Here is a 19,816-nt window from a genome sequence, read left to right as displayed (position 1 = left end):
TAGTTCTAACAAGGAGCATTTGGGTGTCTAGAAATTTTGTAATCAAGAACGTATGTATTAGTGTTTTCATGTGCAAATTTTTTTAAAAAAAGTTTCCTTTCTTAGTACAGCAAATGCCTTTAATTGACACAAATAGAATTATTTGCAATGATAGTTTGAAATTCGATTTGATTTATGATAGATTCATTTGAACTGGGGACTGGGACAGGGGGATGCTGGGGATGCTACTGTTCTAGGGGATCCTAGATCTCTACAAAGGTAGTGAGACGGAAATCCCAGCTGAAGTGCCTTTAAACCAATGCACACAGCCTGGGAAATAAGCAGAATGAGTTGGAAACTGTGATGTGCTTGGAAAGTTATGACCTTGTTGCTATCACGGAAACATGGTGGGATGACTCCCATAACTGGAATACCACCATTAGGGGTATTCCAAGTATTCCTCTTTAGAAGGACAGGCGAGGTAGGAAGTGGGGGGGAGTTGCTCTCTATGTCAAAGAGTGGATAGACTGTGAGGAGCTCCCTCTGAGAAACAGAAAGGAACAGGTTGAGAGCCTTTGGATTAGAATTAGGGATGGGACTAACAAAGGCCAGCTGGTGATAGGCATATACTACAGGCCACCTGATCAAGGGGAGACTGTTGACGAGGCTTTTTTGCTTCAGACACGGGAAGCATCGTGCTCACAGGCTCTCATCCTGATGGGGGACTTCAACCATCCGGATATCTTCTGGAAAGACCACATGGCGAGCTGCAAGAGGTCCAGGAGGCTCCTGGAATCCACTGATGATAACTTTCTGGTCCAGGTATTGGACAGACCAACCAGAGGTGAAGTGTTGCTGGACCTGCTGCTCACCAATGCAGAGGAGATCATTAAAGGCGTTAAGGTTGGAGGCAGCCTGGGTTGCAGTGACCACGCCCTGGTTGAGTTTGTGATCTCCAGGGATGTGGGCCTGGTGAAGAGTGGCATCAGGACTCTGAACTTTGGAAGAGCAAACTTTAAGCTGTTCAATAGACTGTTGGCCAGGATCTTTTGGGATGCTGTCTTTAAGAACAAAGATGTTGAGGAGAGCTGGCTACTCTTCAAGGATGCCTTCCTGAGTGCACAAGAACTCTCCATCCCTCTGAATAAGAAAGCAGGTGGAGGAGGTAGGAAACCAGCATGGCTCTGCAAGAGCCTGCTGGGCATGCTGAGGGCAAAGGAAGGTGCATACAAGCTCTGGAAACAAGGGCGTGTCACCTGGGAAGAATACACGGATGTTGCCTGGACTTGCAGATGTGAGATCAGGAAAGCCAAGGCGCAGGTGGAACTGAACTTGGTGAGGGAATGTGAAAGAAAATAGGAAGACTTTCTACAGCTACATTGGCCAGAAGAGATAGGCCAAAGCGAGTGTACTTCCTTTGGTAAATGTAAAAGGAGAACTGGCTTCAACGGACGAAGAGAAGGCTGAGGTACTCAGTGAGTTCTTTGCCTCAGTCTTCTCTGGCGGCCAGGATTCTAGTATTTCTCACGTCCCTGAGCCCTGCATCCCTAAACATCTAGGTGGGGACCGGGGTGGTAAATCCCCCCCCACTGCAGAGAAGGACCTGGGGGTCCTGATGGATGAAAAGCTTAACATGAGCCAGCAATGTGCTCTTGCAGCTCGGAAGGCAAATGGTATCCTGGGCTCCATCAGAAGGGACAGGGAGGTGATTGTCCCCCTCTACTCTGCTCTTGTGAGGCCCCATCTGGAGTACTGTGTCCAGGTCTGGAGCCCACAGTACAAGAAAGACAGAGAGCTGTTGGGGAGAGAGTGGTGAGGTGCTGGAACGGGCTGCCCAGAGAGGTTGTGGATGCCCCATCCCTGGAGGTGTTCAAGGCCAGATTGGATGGGGCCCTGGGCAGCCTGGTCTAGTAATCAATGTGGAGGTTGGTGGCCCTGCATGTGACAGGGGGATGGAGATTCATGATCCTGAGGTCCTTTCCAACCCAGGCCATTGCATGATTCTGTGATTCATTTAAAAGTTCATATTGAGAAAGGCTTTTAAAATTGCAATAATCTGGAGTAGTGCCTTAGAGATGAAATAAGGGGAGAGGTACTTATCTTCTGAAACCTGCAGTTCCTCAGCTAATTCCTGCTCTGTCAGAAGCCTTTCACAGTGGCAGTTACTGGGCAAAACTGAAACACCAAATAGAAAGATACGCTATCTGTTTTAAAAACTGGTGTGCCTGAATGTGGAAATGATGTTAAGAGAATTACACTAACTTCTTACACATGTCTAATCAAAATATTGATCATTTGATTTTACTACGGGAGTTAAATTTAAGAATGCCCACTTTTTAAAGCTGTTTTATGTGTTTGGAGTGTGCAGAAGTTATTAGCAAATAAACTTTAAATCAGCTGTGCTTAGGATGCCTAAGCTCTGCAGTGTTACCAAATCCAGATGCAGAGAATATTTTTTAGCATCAGTACTGGAAAAACTTGTGCTTGCAATGCATATTAGCTCACAGCAGATGGTAGTGTCTCTCTCTCCCTGCCTCCCCTTCTTTCCCTTCCTTCCGTCCTTCCTTACACCCTTTTGGCCTTCCTTCCTATCTGCTAGTCAGTTTTATAGCACTTTTCTCAAACATCACTTCCCAAATCATGCCAGACAGCTCTGACACCTCACTAGAACAGACTTCAAGTTTACCATCCGGTGTCTCCTGCCTGACCTGTATCCATTCATTAAATCCTGTAGTGAAAGAAGGCAGTTGAGGGCCCTCATTTTCCTCATTTTGCATCTCTTTCTCTCCTGTCCTGAAGGTGCTTCTCCAGCCATTTTCTCTGCTTAACTTCTCTTTTTAACCTGTCCTTATACCACTTCACCTACTTTCACTACTGAGATTTGAATGACTCATCTTATAAGATGATGTTTGAGACAAGTATCATTGAGATAGAACAGTCAGTCAGTCAGGTACATATCTGGACAGCCTATGTCCATAATCATGGTCATACCTGGCAGAGGGAGAGGCAGCCTTGGCAGACTGGATTTGCTACATTGGTTATTTCAAAGTAAGAGAGTTACTGTTATCTACACCTTTGTTACATTTGGTAACTGACCATAAATAATTTCTTCTGCAGTTTTTTTTTTTTTCCCTTGGAATACTTCATATTTTTAATAGAAATGCATTTATACATACATGCACAGACACAGGCATGTACATGCATGTATATGCTTGAGCATGTGGAGGCCTTGTTAATTGAAATTAATTTCTGGTGTTTTTTTTTTTTTTAATGCAAAACTTTTCTGTACTGATCTATTTATACTTCTTTGTTTTAGCTTCATCTAATGCACTGGAACTCCACACTATACAGCAGCATTGATGAAGCGGTAGGGAAGAAGCATGGCATAGCTATCATTGCTTTATTTGTACAGGTAAGTTTCCTGTACTCCATGTGTTAGCGTGTAATGTCATTTGTATGAGGAAAATGAGTTCCTTTACATTTTCTTTCATTTTTAGTAATTTCATAAAATAATGTATAACTTGTGGGATTCTAGTCAAAAGATAGTTCTCTGTCCTTTTCTCTGTGCATATGCTAAATGAGTAAATCTTGCTTAAATGGTATATTTAATGTACATTAGTTAAAGAAGAGTTGATATGTAATCAAGCCATCTGACTGTAATTAGGCATCCACTCACTATGCCTGTGAGGGGACTGTCAGAAGGTGGAGGCGTTTCGATATCTCTCTGCTGTGTTCTCCATTCCAGCCCCAGCCTGCTGTGCAGGAACTGGGGAAATACATAGAAGAGAGGACGGAAGAGGAAAAGAAAGCCTAATGACCCATTGACACAAAAACCAGTAGCAGAATGGTGTCTTTTTAAATACAGGGGCAAGCATATTACTTCACATGGGAGAAATGTGAGATAGGATCACATTACTTCAGAGACATCAGACTGGGACTGTAATGAATCTTCTGCAGACTCTCAGAAGAGCCAGAGACATAGAGATTTGAGGCCTACTGGGGAGAAATGTGCAAGCTGGGAAGTTAGGCCCATAATCTAATTGCTGTTCAAAATTTTTCAAGGGCTTCACCCTATAAAGAAGACTATCAGTTTCTCATCGTCCTCATGAGACGTGGCAAACTTTTTTATTTAAATAGGTTGGTAGGAAGAAGTTTAGAATTCATGCTTAGATCAAATGGTTTTTCTTTCACAGTGATATTATTAATTTGTCATTTTTCATTACAAGTTTATGAATGCCTTTGAGCATTACCTCTGTTGGAATGTAAAGGTACATTGGTTATGTCTCCAACACTGAGATAGAACTGCTAAAAATGGTTAGAAAGTTTTTGTTCTCTCAGTTTTGTGTCCTAGAGGGCTGTGTCATAATTGCTTATGTAAGTCACCTTCTAATTCCAGGAGAGGTAACCTTGGAGATGGTAAAAAGTTATATGTAAGTTCTTAACCAAACATAAAACTTAAATGACACATTTCCTATTTCTGGACTTCCACTTTAATCTGAGTTTTTAAGCATTCCAAAGTGCTTTTTCATTGGTGAGGAAGGGGTTCACATAACTAAAATTGACTATGGTAAAACAGTTTTCATCTACTTAGTAAAGTAACAGAGAGAGGAAAATGACCATTTTTCCCACTAAAGGCATGAAAATATAATAGTTGTACACCACAGTTCTCAAACACATCATTTTAAGGTTAATAAAAATGGTCTCACTGTCCTAACTGACAGACCTGGGTGCAATTTAGAACCAACAGAATCATGGAATGACCTGGGTTGGAAGGGACCTCAAGGATCATGAATCTCCAACTCCTCTGCCACATGCATGGCCACCAACCTTCCCATTGATTACTAGACCAGGCTGCCCAAGGCCCCATCCAATCTGGCCTTGAATACCTCCAGGGACAGGGCATCCACAACCTCTCTGGGCAGCCTGTTCCAAAACATCACCACTCTCTCTGTAAAGAACTTCTGCCTGACATCCAACCTAAATCTCCCCTCCCTCAACATAAAACCATTTCCCCTTGTCTTGCTGTTATCTACCCTTTCAAAGAGTTGATTCCCCTCCTGTTTGTATGCTCCCTTTGGGAGCTGAAATGCTGCAATGAGGTCACCCCACAGCCTTCTTTTCTCCAGGCTGAACAAGCCCAGCTCCCTCAGCCTGTCTTCATAAGGGAGGTTCTCCATCCCTCTGATCATCTTTGTGTCTCTTCTCTGGACCCTCTCCAACAGCTCTCTGTCTTTTTTGTACTGAGAGCTCCAGACGTGTTTGAAGGTTTTAAATAGAAATTCCATTTTTTTTAGAAAAGAGAAAATTCTCTTAATTTTCTAGAAATAAAGTTACATTTTATTGATGTTCATTTATCTCCTTCCAATGACGACTATATCATTTATAAGGGCATGTAGTGACAGGATGAGGAGAAATGGTTTTATACTGGAAGAGGGTAGATTTAGACTAGGTATTAGAAAGAAATTCTTTACTGTGAGGGTGCTGAGACATTTAAACAGGTTGGTTGCCCACTGAGGTTGTGGATACCCCATCCTTGGAAGCATTCAAGGCCAGGCTGGATGGGGCTTTGAGCAACGTGGTCTAGAGGAGGTGTCCCTGCCTATAGCAGGCGGCTGGAACTAGATGATCTTAAAGGTCCCTTCCAACCCAAACCATCCTGTGATTCAGTACTTCAGTGATTCTGTGATTCTATTCCAAAGTCCCAAGAAATGAACAAATTTCATCCAGTTCTTCTGTTTTCACTCATGCCCGTTTCATCCCTCACCTCCTATATGCACTGGCAAAGAAGTCAAGTGGAAGGCCTTTCTGAATCTTTCTATTTTGCCAGTGTTGTTCTGAAGGTAAAAGTAGGATCTTTGGATGGTGAAGTAGATCAGAAGCAACTGAAATCATCATGCAGAGTGAACAACATTTGTGGAAACTGGTTTCTTTTCAAAACCCCATCTTCCACACCTTAAAGACATTCAGTCTTTAAGGACAGTGCTGCAGAGAGTCAGACTTTCGCCTGCAAAAGCCCAGAGGTGCATAGAGGGGGAGGATCTGCCATTTTGAACTCTGCAGGTAGGGAAGAAACAATCCCTTGAGCCTCAGAGCCAAATTAACAGCACCATGGGAGCAAATTCAAAAAATGTCCATCATGTTTGTTCATTCTGTTCCTTTCTGTGTGGTTTTCTGACAAAAAACTAGTAAGGACAAGTTGTATTCTTGGCAATTATGTGTCACAGTGCTGCATGATTTTGAATTTATTTGCAGTATATGCTACAAAAGAGGGTTAGTCAAAACTTACCAGACTTAACTGTGGCTCTTTTTCTTGTTCTGTCAGTTTCTGTCTTCATGTTGAAGTTTTTCAAATCCTGTTTAATTTTGGCTGATGCCCATATAGGGATTTCATTGTTTGGAATTGCTGTGTATCAGTGTATTTGATTAACATGAGGTTGGGTAGCTTAATTCAAAATAATTTCAGAACTTAGTGTTCTGGTTGACTTCTGTCTTGCCTTATAGGTTCAGAAACAGCGAAAGACTGAATTTCATCTTTGCTTATTTTATTTCAGATAGGAAAAGAGCATGTAGGCCTAAAGGCTGTAACTGAAATTCTCCAGGACATCCAGTACAAGGTAAGACATCATCTGAAGAGATGCTTCCCTCACAAACCAGAGATGAAGTAAGTGTGTGAAAAGTGTGTATGAAACACTGAAACTGAAAGAATGTTTTCAAACTCCTTTATAGTAAAACCATGTGTGAAAACCGTAGTTCAGTGGCCTACATCAGAAGCTCAGTATTTTACAGTGTTTTCAGGTAATATACAGTCTTTGTAGTTAAAATCCTTTTGGTGATGTCTAGAAAATTTGATCAGTCTTACTGGTAACTAATTTCAAGTACCACCTTTCCAGTGATTATCAGTATGGAGTCAGTATGAATGTAAGCACTGTGACAAAATGCTTAGTGAACACTAGTAACAGCATTTCCAAACTTGTGTGGATTTTATTTGTAGAGGAAAAAAATAGATGCATTGAACACTCTTATTAACTTGCAGTGGGAAATCAACAAAGACACAGTGCTGCCTTGTTGTATGGATTATATGTGGGGATACTGAAGAACAGATAAAAAGTATAGCTGTATTTAGAAGCCTTGAGCACTCTCCAGAATGCTAACACTATTACCTTGGGAAAGTTATTTCCATCTCTCTGTCTATAAAAGAAATAATCATGTTTACCTTTGATTTTAAAGTATTTTGTGCTATATTAATGCGTTCTATTTGGGCTTGAAGAGACGAGCCATTCACTTCAGAGGATGGTGAAGAACAGAAAAATGAGAGACTTACTGGAAAAGAATTAAGATCTTTTAGGCAAATAATATATGGTAAACAGTAATTATATGTAATATTACAAACTCATTGTTTATTAAGGCAACTGTGGAAACATTAGTCCACAGAACTTTGTAGCTTCATCATTGAAGGCAAAGCTAAGTAGAGAAAGATGGTGAATAGCGTTGTCATTATGAGCATTTTATGCTAGTGACTTTTGGAGGGTCAGCATCAAACATGCTTCTGCATACATAAAATTTTATTGCATTAAATTAGTGGAATGAGTATTTAGTAAGTCTTTTCTGTCAGTCAAAGAAATTATTGTTTTGTCCCTTGTTTTTTTAAACTAATTTTGTGTAGAAGTCCTGAATTTCATGTAGAGAAAGTATTTTAAGGCTGGGGCCTGGAGAAGAGCCCAACTACTAAAGGCAGTAAGTTAGCAAATTTCTATGATAATCTTAGGAGTAAAATACATAAAAAATCAAAAAGACAAAACCACAACTATTATGTGGTTGCAAGGAACAAAACACAGTGATGATTAAATGATGGTAGTGTTTCCACAGGAAATCAAGGTTTTATTTTAGAAAACACACAGTATTTTACCTTTCCATTCATCATAGCTAGAGATGAGATTGATCTGTATTCATTTTTTCAGGGAAAGTCCAAAACTATACCCTGTTTTAATCCCAACTCTTTATTACCAGGTAGGTGCCTTTACTTATTTTTATGTGGGTGGATTACTAGGTAATTGCAAAGGCTGAAACGGTCCTGAACTAAAGAACAGTTTAACTGCAATGTTGAGAATATGCCCCATCAGGTGATAATACAGTTTTCCACGTAACGGTGCTAATAGCAGTAGGGTAGAAGTTCCTGTTGAACTTGGGATAAATTCACACCTTTCTCAAGTGAGTGGAATGTGATATTGCAGCCCGTGCACTGCTGGCAACACTGTGTCTAGATTTCTTGATGATTTATTATCTCACCTACAGGGATAGTGATGTGTAATCTTTTCTCTACTGTTACATGAAATAGGGAGATGATTTATTTAAACAGAGGCCTGCTTTCACTTCAAAATGTAGAAGGTTACCCACTTAACAAGTTAGTGTTTTGGAAGCAGTGACAATTCCATAATGTGAAGGCAGTTGTATAGGATACAAAGGGTAGTGTAAGTGGCAGGCAAATTCAAATTCATATAGCCAATAATAACAATAAGAAACACTCTACCTAGCCTTGAAAAAAAACTTCTTTAAAAAAAATTCTATGAAATAAATACTTCTTCAAGGAATGCTTCTGAACTAAATTCCATGCCACAGTAATAAGATATTTAAACAATTTTTCAAAACAACCCCATTATTTATTAACCTATATTAATTTTATCAAAGGAGTATTATTTAGGTTGCAAGGTCAAGTGCTCAGCATTTAGAAATTGCAGGAACTAAGGCTGCCTGTGCCCTTTCATAAACATGTATTATAAAACATACTTTACCAGAAGTTATTTTCACAGAACCCATGCTTCACAGCTCCTGGCTTGATGCTGATCAAGTCACATAAACCAAAATTTTCATAAGTGAACTCTAACTCTGTATTCCTCATTTTCTAGGTGCCCGTCTTGAGATCAAGGGGTCTGATTTACAGAAGTGCTGAGTGCTTATACCTGCAACTGAAGTCAATGGGAGCAGTGCTCTGACTGCATTAAGTGCTATAGAAAGTTAACTACTCTGAGAAATCAGGTTCTAAGCATCTCATATTGAACACTTCAAATGAATAGATGCATTTCAACTTAATCTCTCTGTGCCTCAGTTCCCCAGCTTTAAAAATTGGGGGTAAACTGTCCTTCCTCACCTCACTGAGGTTCTGGAAGGATGAAGTAATGTATGTGAAGCACTTGGACACTGAAGAAATGAGTGCACTAGAAATACAAAAAATAAAAAAGAACTGTCCTTGTCAGAAGCAGGATTTGAATAGACCTAGGACCACATATGGTACTGAAAAAGCCGAATGTTAGCTGTTGCTTTTAAAGATAGAGTCATACATCTTTGCAAGTAAATGATGTATGTGATCATGTAATGAGACTGTGCTACAATGCATGCACATGGTGGGCTGAATTAATTCTTGCAGTTCTTAATTTTTGAGTGCTTGACAGTGCAACTTCTTGCTATGAAATTCTGTAACTGAGAAAGAAAATGAGACCAACAAAACAAAATCCATTCAGTGAGGAGCACAGGTTTCATTAGTAAGATTTAATTCTACTGATAGATAGATATCACACCATTCTGTCTGATATCTATCTAATATCACGCTATTCTGTGTGATATTCCTCTTAGCTAGTACCAAAGGGCAGTAACAGGTTAGGTCAACCATACAAGTTTATTTCAATTTCCAACCTCAAACTGTGTCCTTGTCAAGCTAGTCACAACCTTCCCTCAGGTCTCCCATGTCGTGAGTGTCCAGTTCCTCTCCAGGTTTGTTTGCTTTTACCCTCTTTTATGATCAGGCAATATATTCTATTTCTTCAGCTAGGTCAGGAAATCATTTGTGAGTGTGACCTACACTTATGGAGCAGCAAAGGACAGCTCCATGTGATCTGTTTTCATGAGAAACGAAGTGATTTCTTAAGGGTTGTTTTTTTTTTTTCCATGAAGTTCAACTCACTTTTCCAGAGCTAGGAGACAGTAGTGCATCTCGAAAAATATGGCACCTGAATTATGAAACGGAAAAGTTTTGTTTGGATGTAGAATTTAGTCACTTTTTGATCACTGCAGCCTTTCTACTTTCAAAATGGGCTGTCTTTTCACAATGAAGTTGTCTGCCTGTCTTGGAGATAGGAAATTTCAATCCAGCTATGAACTGTAAGCTCCATGGAGTAGTAAGCTTGAGGTTCTACTTGACCAGAGTGGCAAGAAGAGCTCTCATTCCTCCATTCCTTTTTCAGATGTGGAGCTAGGCCCAAATGAGGGCAAGTCTAACAACAATTACTGCAATAGAGAATGTGGAATCAGGAAATATGGAGACTTTTTCCCAGCATATTATTTATTTGTTCTGTTAGTTTAAGGGATTGGGCTTATGTTATTTGCCATTTCTATAAAGTGGCATTTTGATCTTTAAAATAATAACCCCAGGCAACCCTACAGGCTTGGGGAGGTGTGGCTGGAAAGGGACCTTGGTGTACTGATGGACAGAAGGCTGAATATGAGCCAGCAGTGTGCCCAGGTGAACAAGAAGGCCAGTGGCATCCTGGCATGTGTTAGGAATGGTGAGGTGAGCAGGACTAGGGAAGTCATCCTGCCCCTGTACTTGGCATTGGTGAGGCCTCACCTTGAGTACTGTGTTCAGTTTTGGGCACTTCAGTACAGAAGGAACATTGAGGTGCTGGAGCAGGTGCAAAGAAAGGCAGCAAGGCTGGTGAAGGGCTTGGAAAATATGCCCTACGAGGAGAGACTGAAGGAATTGGGGCTGTTCAGTCTGGGGAAAAAGAGGTTGAGGGGAGACCTTACTTCTCTCTTCCAATATCTGAAAGGTGATTGCAGCGAGAGCGGGATTGGTCTCTTCTCACTGGTGGCAGGTGACAGGACGAGGGGAAATGGCCTCAAGTTGCGCCAGTTTAGGTTGGATATCAGGAAAAACTTTACAGAAAGGGTTGCTAAGCACTGGACTAGGCTCCCCAGGGAGGTGATTGAGTCACCATCCCTGAATGTTTTTATTTAAAAACCATTTGGATGTGGTGCTCAGTGTAGTTTGGTTAGATTGCAGTTGGATTCAATGCTCTTTAAGGTCTTTTCCAACCTGAGCAATTCTATGATTCTGTGATTCTATAATCTACAAGAAGTTACTGTTATGCAATAAGCGTGTGTTTATGTGTGTTCACATGAGAAAGTAGTTAACAGTACTTAGCAGGTCATAAATTCACACCTTAGATTTCTGCATACTAACTTCATCATATGAGAAGGCTCATGGCTGTCATAAGCCATCAATCCTCTTCCTTAAAAATTCTTTTAATTTCAGATCCTCTACTGCGTGACTACTGGGTGTATGAGGGCTCCCTAACAATTCCACCCTGCAGCGAAGGTGTCACCTGGATTTTATTTCGCTATCCTTTGACTGTGTCCCAAGTGCAGGTAACAGTTCTTCTTGAAGTGACCTTGGAATATGGTTATGAGCTAAAGGTTATAGTGTGCAAATATATATATCAGGGCATTATGTCTGTTCTCCATGAAGATCCCATTAGATCAGTACATGGCTTTTCAAGTAAAGGTTAACCTTTTGAGTCACTGAAGGCATCGCAAAGGTCAGAGATGAAAAACCTTGTTATCATTTATCATCTGCATTTAAAATAATTCTTTATTTAAGTCAAAGTGAAAGAAAAGAAAGAAGTCAATGGGCAAAAGAAATTCAATTCTTTGTAATTGTAAGCTTTCAAATAACAGTGCTTTTTGATGTTAAAGGAACAAAAATGCACAGGGAGACACTACATCCTGGAGAATAAAAAATGTTAACATAGTACAGGCTAGCTGTATTGAAATGAACTATACATTGCTTACCTTGCTCTTTTTTTAGTTCTATTTTGTAATAAATGTCAAATGGAAACGACTTATTTAGATTTAATTTTATATGTATGTATTTTAAAGTATATTCTTTATAATATCTAACAGTCAAATGAAAGAAATTGCAAACCTGTCTGCAAATAAGCCCAGTAAAAATAGTGAAAGCTCCTGACAGTTATTCTCCTTCATTCTGTGAATCCCAACTTGAGAAATGTGGATATAACCTAAGTGAAACTATCTAGAATCCCTGAAGCTGAGTGCATTAATTTTTATTGCCTGATCTGGAGGATGTGCAAATAGAAGGAAAAAAATATAAAAGGTGATAAGTTCATGTTATTTCAATTTTAAAAATCTAAAATTCTGCTAGTAATCCCAGCACAATGTTTTAATGACTTATCATTTTGAATTAGCATTGATTATTTTCACACAGAAAATGAATTCTAGTTCTAATCACAGGTAAAAGTGATTGCTCCCAGTAAGCTTATTTCTTTGTTAGCTAGAAGTTAAACGTATCTATCAGTCTTGAATCTGGTATTTCTTTGCTTACAAAAGGATAAGTTTTATGGCTGCTTACTACTGAGTAGATGGAAACATAACTCTATTGGTGCTATTAGATTCAGAATAACTTTAAAGGCAGTTTGTTTTGTAACACAGCAGCTAATTGCCTGGAAATGATATGGATAAATAAGAGGACTTCACTGGAAGTGTGAAAACCATACTCATAAGACTAAGTCATTGTATAAAATTTGATTTCATGCTAGTTACATATTTTGTTTTCTCTATTCCTTTTTAATCTAGTCAATGGACAAAAGAGGGCACAGTTCAAGGTATTTGTGTGCGCTGGGAGATTGTGTGAAGGGTGCATGAGAGAGAAGAATTAAGCAGAAAAATGCAACTTTAATTAATGTATGTGCTCATTTACCACAAGACAAAATGGTGGAATATGATGTGAAGGGGATAGATCTTCAAGAGAGAAATATTGTGCCATTGTTATCAAAACTCATTATTTGGCATTGTCTTCTTGCTTTAATTATTGAGCACATCTTGAGTACTTCTTAAACAGAGGTCTTCACATAGATGCATAGTTTTTAGAGAAAAGACTAGAATTTTGGACCCTACCCAGCTTTATTTGAGGAATAAATGCATTTGTGTTGCTGAAGTACATTGATTGGTATAAATCTGGTCCAGAGCTTTGCAGTGGTGAAGAGCTTACAAGTCATGGAGGAGCTTGGAGGACTTCATACTGCCACTGACATAGTGTGCAGCTGAGAGGTGGCTGTGGAAAAGAGAGAGGTTAGATCAGATTCATGCCATGAACAGTAAAATAACAAATCAGGACTGTCGCATCAGAGTGTGAATTTCTAGAGTTCATTGCTATTTCTTTAGTACAAGTGATATTCTGTGCTATGAGTCTGCACTTCCATCAGAGAGTAGTTTTTTGTAAGTAGTTCTGTGGGATTTGAATAAAATGTGTGCAGGCAACTGGAGAATAATGTTTTGCAAATACAGTTCTTGGAGAAGTTTCATTACTGAACTCTGTTGGAAAGAGATCAAGCCTTGTGTGAAAAGCTACATCCTGCAGTGTTCTTTTTGCACATTCTTGCCTTCCTTTTGTGTTTTTTATCATCTTCATTTGTCTTACATTACAATATAGAGCAAAGGATTAACTGTGTTGTTGTTGCTCATGCATGTACACTACTGAAATACAATTAAAGAAAATAGAAAACTCTCTCCTATTAGACCTGAAAAGAACAGGCAAAAAATTTGAAAAAAACCCACTTGCTTATGCTTCTCTGTACTGTATATATTTTTTAAATAGGACATCATGAATTATGTGCTTTGTGGTACACCAAAGCCTAGAACAAATAGATTGTCTAAGCCAGGCAGAGTAGGGATTTAACACAATGATGCAGTGAGGAGCTGTTGTTCTGCTGTCATTGTCAGAGTTAACTGGTTTTGTATTGAATGGCTAGGTCTCTAGTCCTTTCATCTACTTCATTCAAAGTCAAGTCCTCTTAAAGGACAGAAACAGTAGCTAGTATTTGGAAATGGAGTGGGAGTTGTGCAGAATTTGTACAGCCTGTGAAATAAAACAGTCTGTGAAATGTTATTTTATTCTGGAAAGGTGTATTGAAGGAAATGTGAAATTTTCAAACAGAAGGGTAAGGCTTTTATTTCTCATGTAAAAGAAATGTTCCTAGAGAAAACACACAAATACTCTTCAGCAAATATTTAAGTAAAACAGAATAAAGCAAAATTCAGGATCTGAATACAGGGGATTAGCAAAAACAGTCTTGCAAAACTTAAAAAATGTAAGCTAATTTTATTTTTACTCAGCAGAAGTAGGAATGTTAACATTGTGGAATTACCCTTTCACTTTGACCCCAAGTTTCAGTATGAACAGGACTGCGGTCTTCTGGGTGTGAGAAAACTTTCTGCTGTTTCTGTTGAAGGTGTGTGAATATCCAAGGAAGTTCATCTGTGTGTTTCTAAAGTGTTTCCTCTTCAGAATGTACTTTATAGCAGTGAAATGTAGGGGGTTGGGATAAGAAGATGAAGAGGGTATAGTGAATGATTCCGTATCAGGTGAAGCAGTATGAGCAAGGCACAAATATTGCCTTTTCGCTTGGCAATTAAGTATGAAAAGTAGCATCAGCACATCTAAGTGTTCTTTTCTGACAGCACTGCTTCTTGAGCACGAAGTAGACTACCATGTATGTAAGAAGGCCTCTGTCATTGGGATCTCAACCCTAATATGAAGGGGTCACCAGTTACTGTGGTGGGCTTAGAGGCAATTATCCATCTAGAGTGAGGCTGCAATTCCTGACTTCCCTGAAGATGTGTGAACAGACAAGGTCCTATTTTGCTGACTGGAGAAATTGGAAGATGCTTTGTGAGCAGAACGTCCTGGAGAAAGATTTCACTGTAGGAATTGGGGCAGAGCATTCATAGTTGTAGTAGATAACTCAGAAATGCTAACTTTGCCATCTGCTCTTCCCTTCATATGTGTTTAAAGTCTATTATTTTCAAAAGATAAAAAAAAAAAAAGCCAAATTCCTTTAAAATGCACCACCCAAAACAACAATTATTTCAGACTTTCCAGGGCTGATTCACTTTAGTGATGGTGACAGACACTACCTTTACAAAATTCATTCAGTGATTTATCAGCACTTGACTCCTGAAGACATTTTCAGTTCGGTAACCTGCAGTGAGTTTGTTTTCAGTTTGCTTTTAATAAACAATAAAAAAATCACTTTAATAAAAAATAAAAAAATCTTCCAAAATTGAGATCTGCCTCTAAAAGCACTTCGAAGGAGCTTTATAGTTCCTTCTTCTTTTCATTTTACAGTCTAAGCTATCGACTTGTATCTCAGCTGCCAGAAGCAGAACAGTTGATATCTAAGCACAGTTTTTTGAGGAAAAAGCAACAGAGCAAAGCTAGCCTCTAAATCAACTAAATAAGTCTCTGTCACTTCTGCAATAGAGTGGAACAAAACAATGAAGGCAGTTGTCTTCCAAGTTGCAGTAAGAAAGTATTCTCTGTGGGCAATATAAGAACAAAAATGTCATTACCCGCTATTCAGTACCTAACTTCCTTTAATTCTGGAATCACATTTGCCTTCTCCCTTTAATCCTTCATAGAGTGTTTTTCATGAAGAAATTCATTCTTCATAATGTCTTAGATAATAAAAAGATTAAACTTCAGGCTCCATTTTACTTTCTGTGTAAAATTTGCAAGTTCTGTGTCATTTTCAAGTTACAGCTGAGCTAGATAGTGAGGCATAATAGAGACTGTGACAGATACAGAGCCTCAGCCTGGAGAAGTCAGAGAAGTCAACCTCCGGGTAAGTTTGATGTATCCAGCTTGACTATATGCCAAGGCAAAAACAAATAAACAACAACAACAAAAAAACAAACAATCAAGCAACTGTAACTATCCTGTTGAACAGTAAGGCATAATGTTGTTGGTAGATGCATTGGTTTTCGTAGCCTTTTATCACGTAGAACTTGATGCTGGTACAAAAGATGGAGATGGAAGCTCTGAGTCTTCCTACATCAGATTAAAGTGAAAAATCTGAAAAGAGCCTGTACCCTCAAAATACATTGTTTTGGAAGATCTGAAATGCTTTGTATTGATTTTTGATTTTATTTTAAAAAGTATATTGAGCACTTAACATCTGCAGAACTTTTGAAGTAATATTTCATTTTTATTGTAAAAAAATATTTTTGGTATAAAATGTCAACATACTTTCACTAAAGCTTAAAGCCTTTTCAATATTCTGGTGGTTTAGCAAATAATTTTGATTTAAATGAAGCAACAGTTTTGGATAATAAAGCACTGGAAGAATAACAAAAAAATTTCCAGTTAACTGAGTTATTCCTGCACTTCTTTGAAGAAGACCAGAATCAGTACTTTCATGTCACAATTGTGAGATTGATTTTGTGGAATGTAATCTACAATGAGTGAGAACGTTAAAGATCCCAAAAGAAGTTATGAAAATGCAAAAGGTATGTTTTCCAAACCACATATATAAAAGAAGTTCTTATTTTTCTCTATTCTGTTAGTGCTGACAACTGTTTTTAAATGTTAGAAATGGTGTCTCCAACACTCCAAGTTTCAGGGAATGCTGATTTCGATCATTAGTCCCATAATGCAGAATGTACCTCACCTTCATGACTGCTTTTTTGTCTTTCAGATAGAGGAATTTCGTAGACTGAGGACACATGTTAAGGGTGCAGAACTTCTAGAGGGCTGTGACGGAATCCTAGGAGATAACTTCAGACCAACTCAGCCACTGAGCGACAGAGTCATCAGAGCTGCATTTCAGTAGCAGAAGAGGAAAAACAACAAAAATAAATCTTTATTAATGTAAGTAAAAGCTTGAAATAATTTTCACAGGGGAAATTTTGCTGAAGTAGAAAACTGAGTTAATTACAGTATAATGTTATAATGTGCTGCCACAGCTGTAAACTTTAACTTTGTACTATTCTATTTTATCCTATGGTAACAAAGTTGACTTGCCTTTCTGACATGCTAATAATTAGGTTCTTTAGTGGCTGGAATAGAGTAAGTGATTTTGTGAATTGAAATCTTCAGTAGACAGAGGTTCAGGCACTTAGATCATAGTTACTTCTAGCTTGAAATTTCTGTACTGCAATGGACAACAGCACATTATGCCTGAAGTTTTGCAATGGATTTCCGTAGTTGCGGAAAGCACTAGTTAATTTTTTAATGTTATCATTTAAACAGGGTACTAGTTCTGGAAGAATTCCTTATTTTTTAATTTTTAATTTTTTAATCACTTCTCCTTTTTTTAGAATGCTGTACTTTCTAAACCAAACAGTGAATCTTGTCAAAACCAGTGCAGATACAAGAGGAGACTAATTAATTAATTTCTCTTATGGCTAATTTTTCACATTATTTTATTCATCAAAGTAGTTGCTGCTTCTTGTCCTCCGTGGTTTTAGACTTCATTGGCTCAGAGAGCAAGGATGACTTTGAATTCAGTGCAGAATAGCTAATGCACCTGGGAACCTGAATTATCCACACTTCAGTTAGTAAAACTGCCCAGGTGATACTTCCCTGGCTTCTAGCAATTACAACATAAATTCCCTCAGTACTCAACAGTTACACCTAAAGCTCATTGCACTTAGGTAATCAATGCTTTACTATAATGAGAACTCTAATAATGAGATTCTTAGAGTTAAATTTAAGAAATTTTGCTATCAAGACATTTAGTTAGCTTGAAAGTAGTGAGTCAGACCAGCATTTATGGTTGATTTTGTAATAAACGTGGCTCCACCTTGATACCAATAGCACGAAAGCTTATCTAAGAAATGTTCAAGAAAAGTGTCTTTAATAAGTCCTACCACATTTTATCATATTAAAAACTATATTAAAAATACAATAAACTATATTAAAAAACCTACAATACACTATATAAACACAAAACTACAATAAACTATATAAAAAAAGCATAATGTTCTCACCCTATTTTATTGGTAGAATTAATTATATAGTGACATCATTTTTGGTATCTGCCATATGCTCATAAGAGAACTAATTCACCCAAAGTTTCAGCTGGAATCATGCTGCTGAAAAATTCTTAATATACACTGTCACAGAATCACAGAACTGTAGGTGTTGGAAGGGACTTGCAGAGATCGTCAAGTCCAACTCCTCTGCTAAAGCAGGTTCCCTAGAGGAGATCACACAGGTAGACATCCATATGGCTCTTGAGTATCTCCATAGAAGGAGACTCCACAACCTATCTGGGTAGCCTGCTGCAATGCTCCATCACTCTGACAATCGCTTTTCCCTGTATTAGTGTGGAACTTCCTGTGATCCAGTTTCTGCTCTCTACCAACAAGACTCTGCCCCCATCAACTTGACTCCTTCACTTGAGGTATTTATAGATAATTATGAGATCCCCTCTCAGCCTTCTCTTCTCCAGACTGAAGAGTCCCACCTCTCTCAGACTTTCCTTGTACAGGAAATGCTCCAGGCTCTTTTATCAACTTTGTCGCTCTCTGCTGGACTCTTTCTAGGATATAACTGTCTTTTATGAACTGAGAAGCCTAGAACTGGACACAGTATTTCAGATGTGGCCTCATCAGGGCAGAGTAGAGGGTCCCTCGACCTGCTAGCTACACTCTTTTTAATACACCCTAAGTTACCACTGGCCTTCTTGGCCACAAGGGCACACTATTGGTTCATGGTCAACGTTTGTTCACCAGGACACGCAGGTCCTTCTCTACAGAATTCCTCTCCTGCAGATCAGCCCCTAACCTGTACTGATGCACGAGACTATTCCTTCCCAAGTGCAAGACTCTACACTTGATCTTGCTGAACCTCATCAGGTTCCTCTCTGCCTAACTTGCTAGTCTTCCCAGGTCTTGTTGAATGGCAGCATAGCCTTCTGGTATGTCAGTCACTCCTCCCAGCTTTTTATTATCAGCAAACCAGCCCCTGGGAGACACTTGCTACAGGCCTACAACTCTGCACCATTGACCACAACTCTCTGAGGTCTCTCAGCCAATCAGCCAGTTGTCAGTTCACCTCACTGTCCACTTATCTATCTCACACTTCCTTAATGTTCATTACAAGGATGCTGTAAGAGACAGCATCAAACAAATTGCCAAAGTCAAGGCAGACAATATCCACTACTCTCCACTTGTTTACCCTTCCAGTGACAACATCGTATGAAGGCTACCAGGCTAGTCGAGCACGTTTCCATGTTGGCTACTGGTAACCTTCTCTTCCATTTGCTTGGAGATGGCATCCAGAACAAGTTGTTCCATCACTTTTCCAGGGGCAGAGGTGAGGCTGACTGGCCTGTAGTTTCCCGGATCCTCCTTCATGCCCCTTTTGAAGACTTGAGTGACGTTGGCTATCCTCCAGTCTTCAAGCACCTCTCCCATTTGCCGAGACCTTTCAGAGATGATGGTGGTTCAGCAATCTGTCAGCACGCATGGGCAAACGTCATTGGGGTGCATGGATTTGTGTGTGTTGATTTTGGCTAGGTGCTTCTTCCCATCTCCTCCTGAACCACAAAGAAGACTTCAGTTCCCAAACCTCTCTCTCACCTCCAGGGTCTGGAATTCCAGAGGAGCAGTCTTAATAGTAAAGACTGAAGCAAAGAAGATGTTCAGTATCTCCACCTTCATAGCCTCCCTTGTTACCAGGGCACTCACCTCATTCAGTAGTGGACTTACATTCTCCCTAGTCCTCCTTTTACTATCAACATACCTAAAAAAGCTTTAGGGTACAGACAGTTATTTGTATAGTAAATTCATGCTCTACCTTGGTCAATGATGGAAGTTCCTTCTTCACTTCAGGCTCTATTGTGGAGTTAAGTCTCCTCAGACTGTGCTCTAGTTCCAGCACCCAACTTCATATAAAGTTAACAAATGATCAGGCAACAGATAACCCCTAAAAGAGATAAATAATTCAGTACTTACAAAAATGGATCCATTAATGCCTAGTGGGAAG

General features: G+C 39.2%; 1 protein-coding gene across 7 annotated transcripts in view; it reads left to right on the top strand.

The window, feature by feature from the left end:
• CA8 (carbonic anhydrase 8 (inactive)) overlaps window positions 1-19,816 on the top strand; it is a 72,921-nt gene that overhangs the window by 22,317 nt on the left and 30,788 nt on the right. For 5 of the 7 annotated variants that reach the window (XR_016465193.1, XR_016465194.1, XM_090137622.1 and 2 more), the window contains exons 4-8: window positions 3,296-3,391; window positions 6,531-6,593; window positions 7,938-7,986; window positions 11,285-11,397; window positions 16,521-16,693. Coding sequence is in view for 4 of the 7 variants with exons in the window: in XM_090137622.1 (XP_089993748.1) it covers window positions 3,296-3,391; window positions 6,531-6,593; window positions 7,938-7,986; window positions 11,285-11,397; window positions 16,521-16,655 (456 nt within the window). In the remaining 3 variants the exon portion in view is untranslated. Of the gene's footprint in view, window positions 1-660; window positions 1,354-3,295; window positions 3,392-6,530; window positions 6,594-7,937; window positions 7,987-11,284; window positions 11,398-15,580; window positions 15,669-16,520; window positions 16,694-19,816 lie in introns of those variants that run through there. The other 2 variants (XR_016465195.1, XM_090137620.1) reach the window with 2 other exon arrangements.

Source organism: Phasianus colchicus, chromosome 3 (genome assembly GCF_987193195.1).
Source record: "Phasianus colchicus chromosome 3, bPhaCol1.hap1.1, whole genome shotgun sequence".
In the NCBI taxonomy this organism is placed as follows: domain Eukaryota; kingdom Metazoa; phylum Chordata; class Aves; order Galliformes; family Phasianidae; genus Phasianus; species Phasianus colchicus.
Note: the sequence above shows the minus strand (reverse complement) of the source record. Positions and strands in the feature narration are given on the sequence as shown.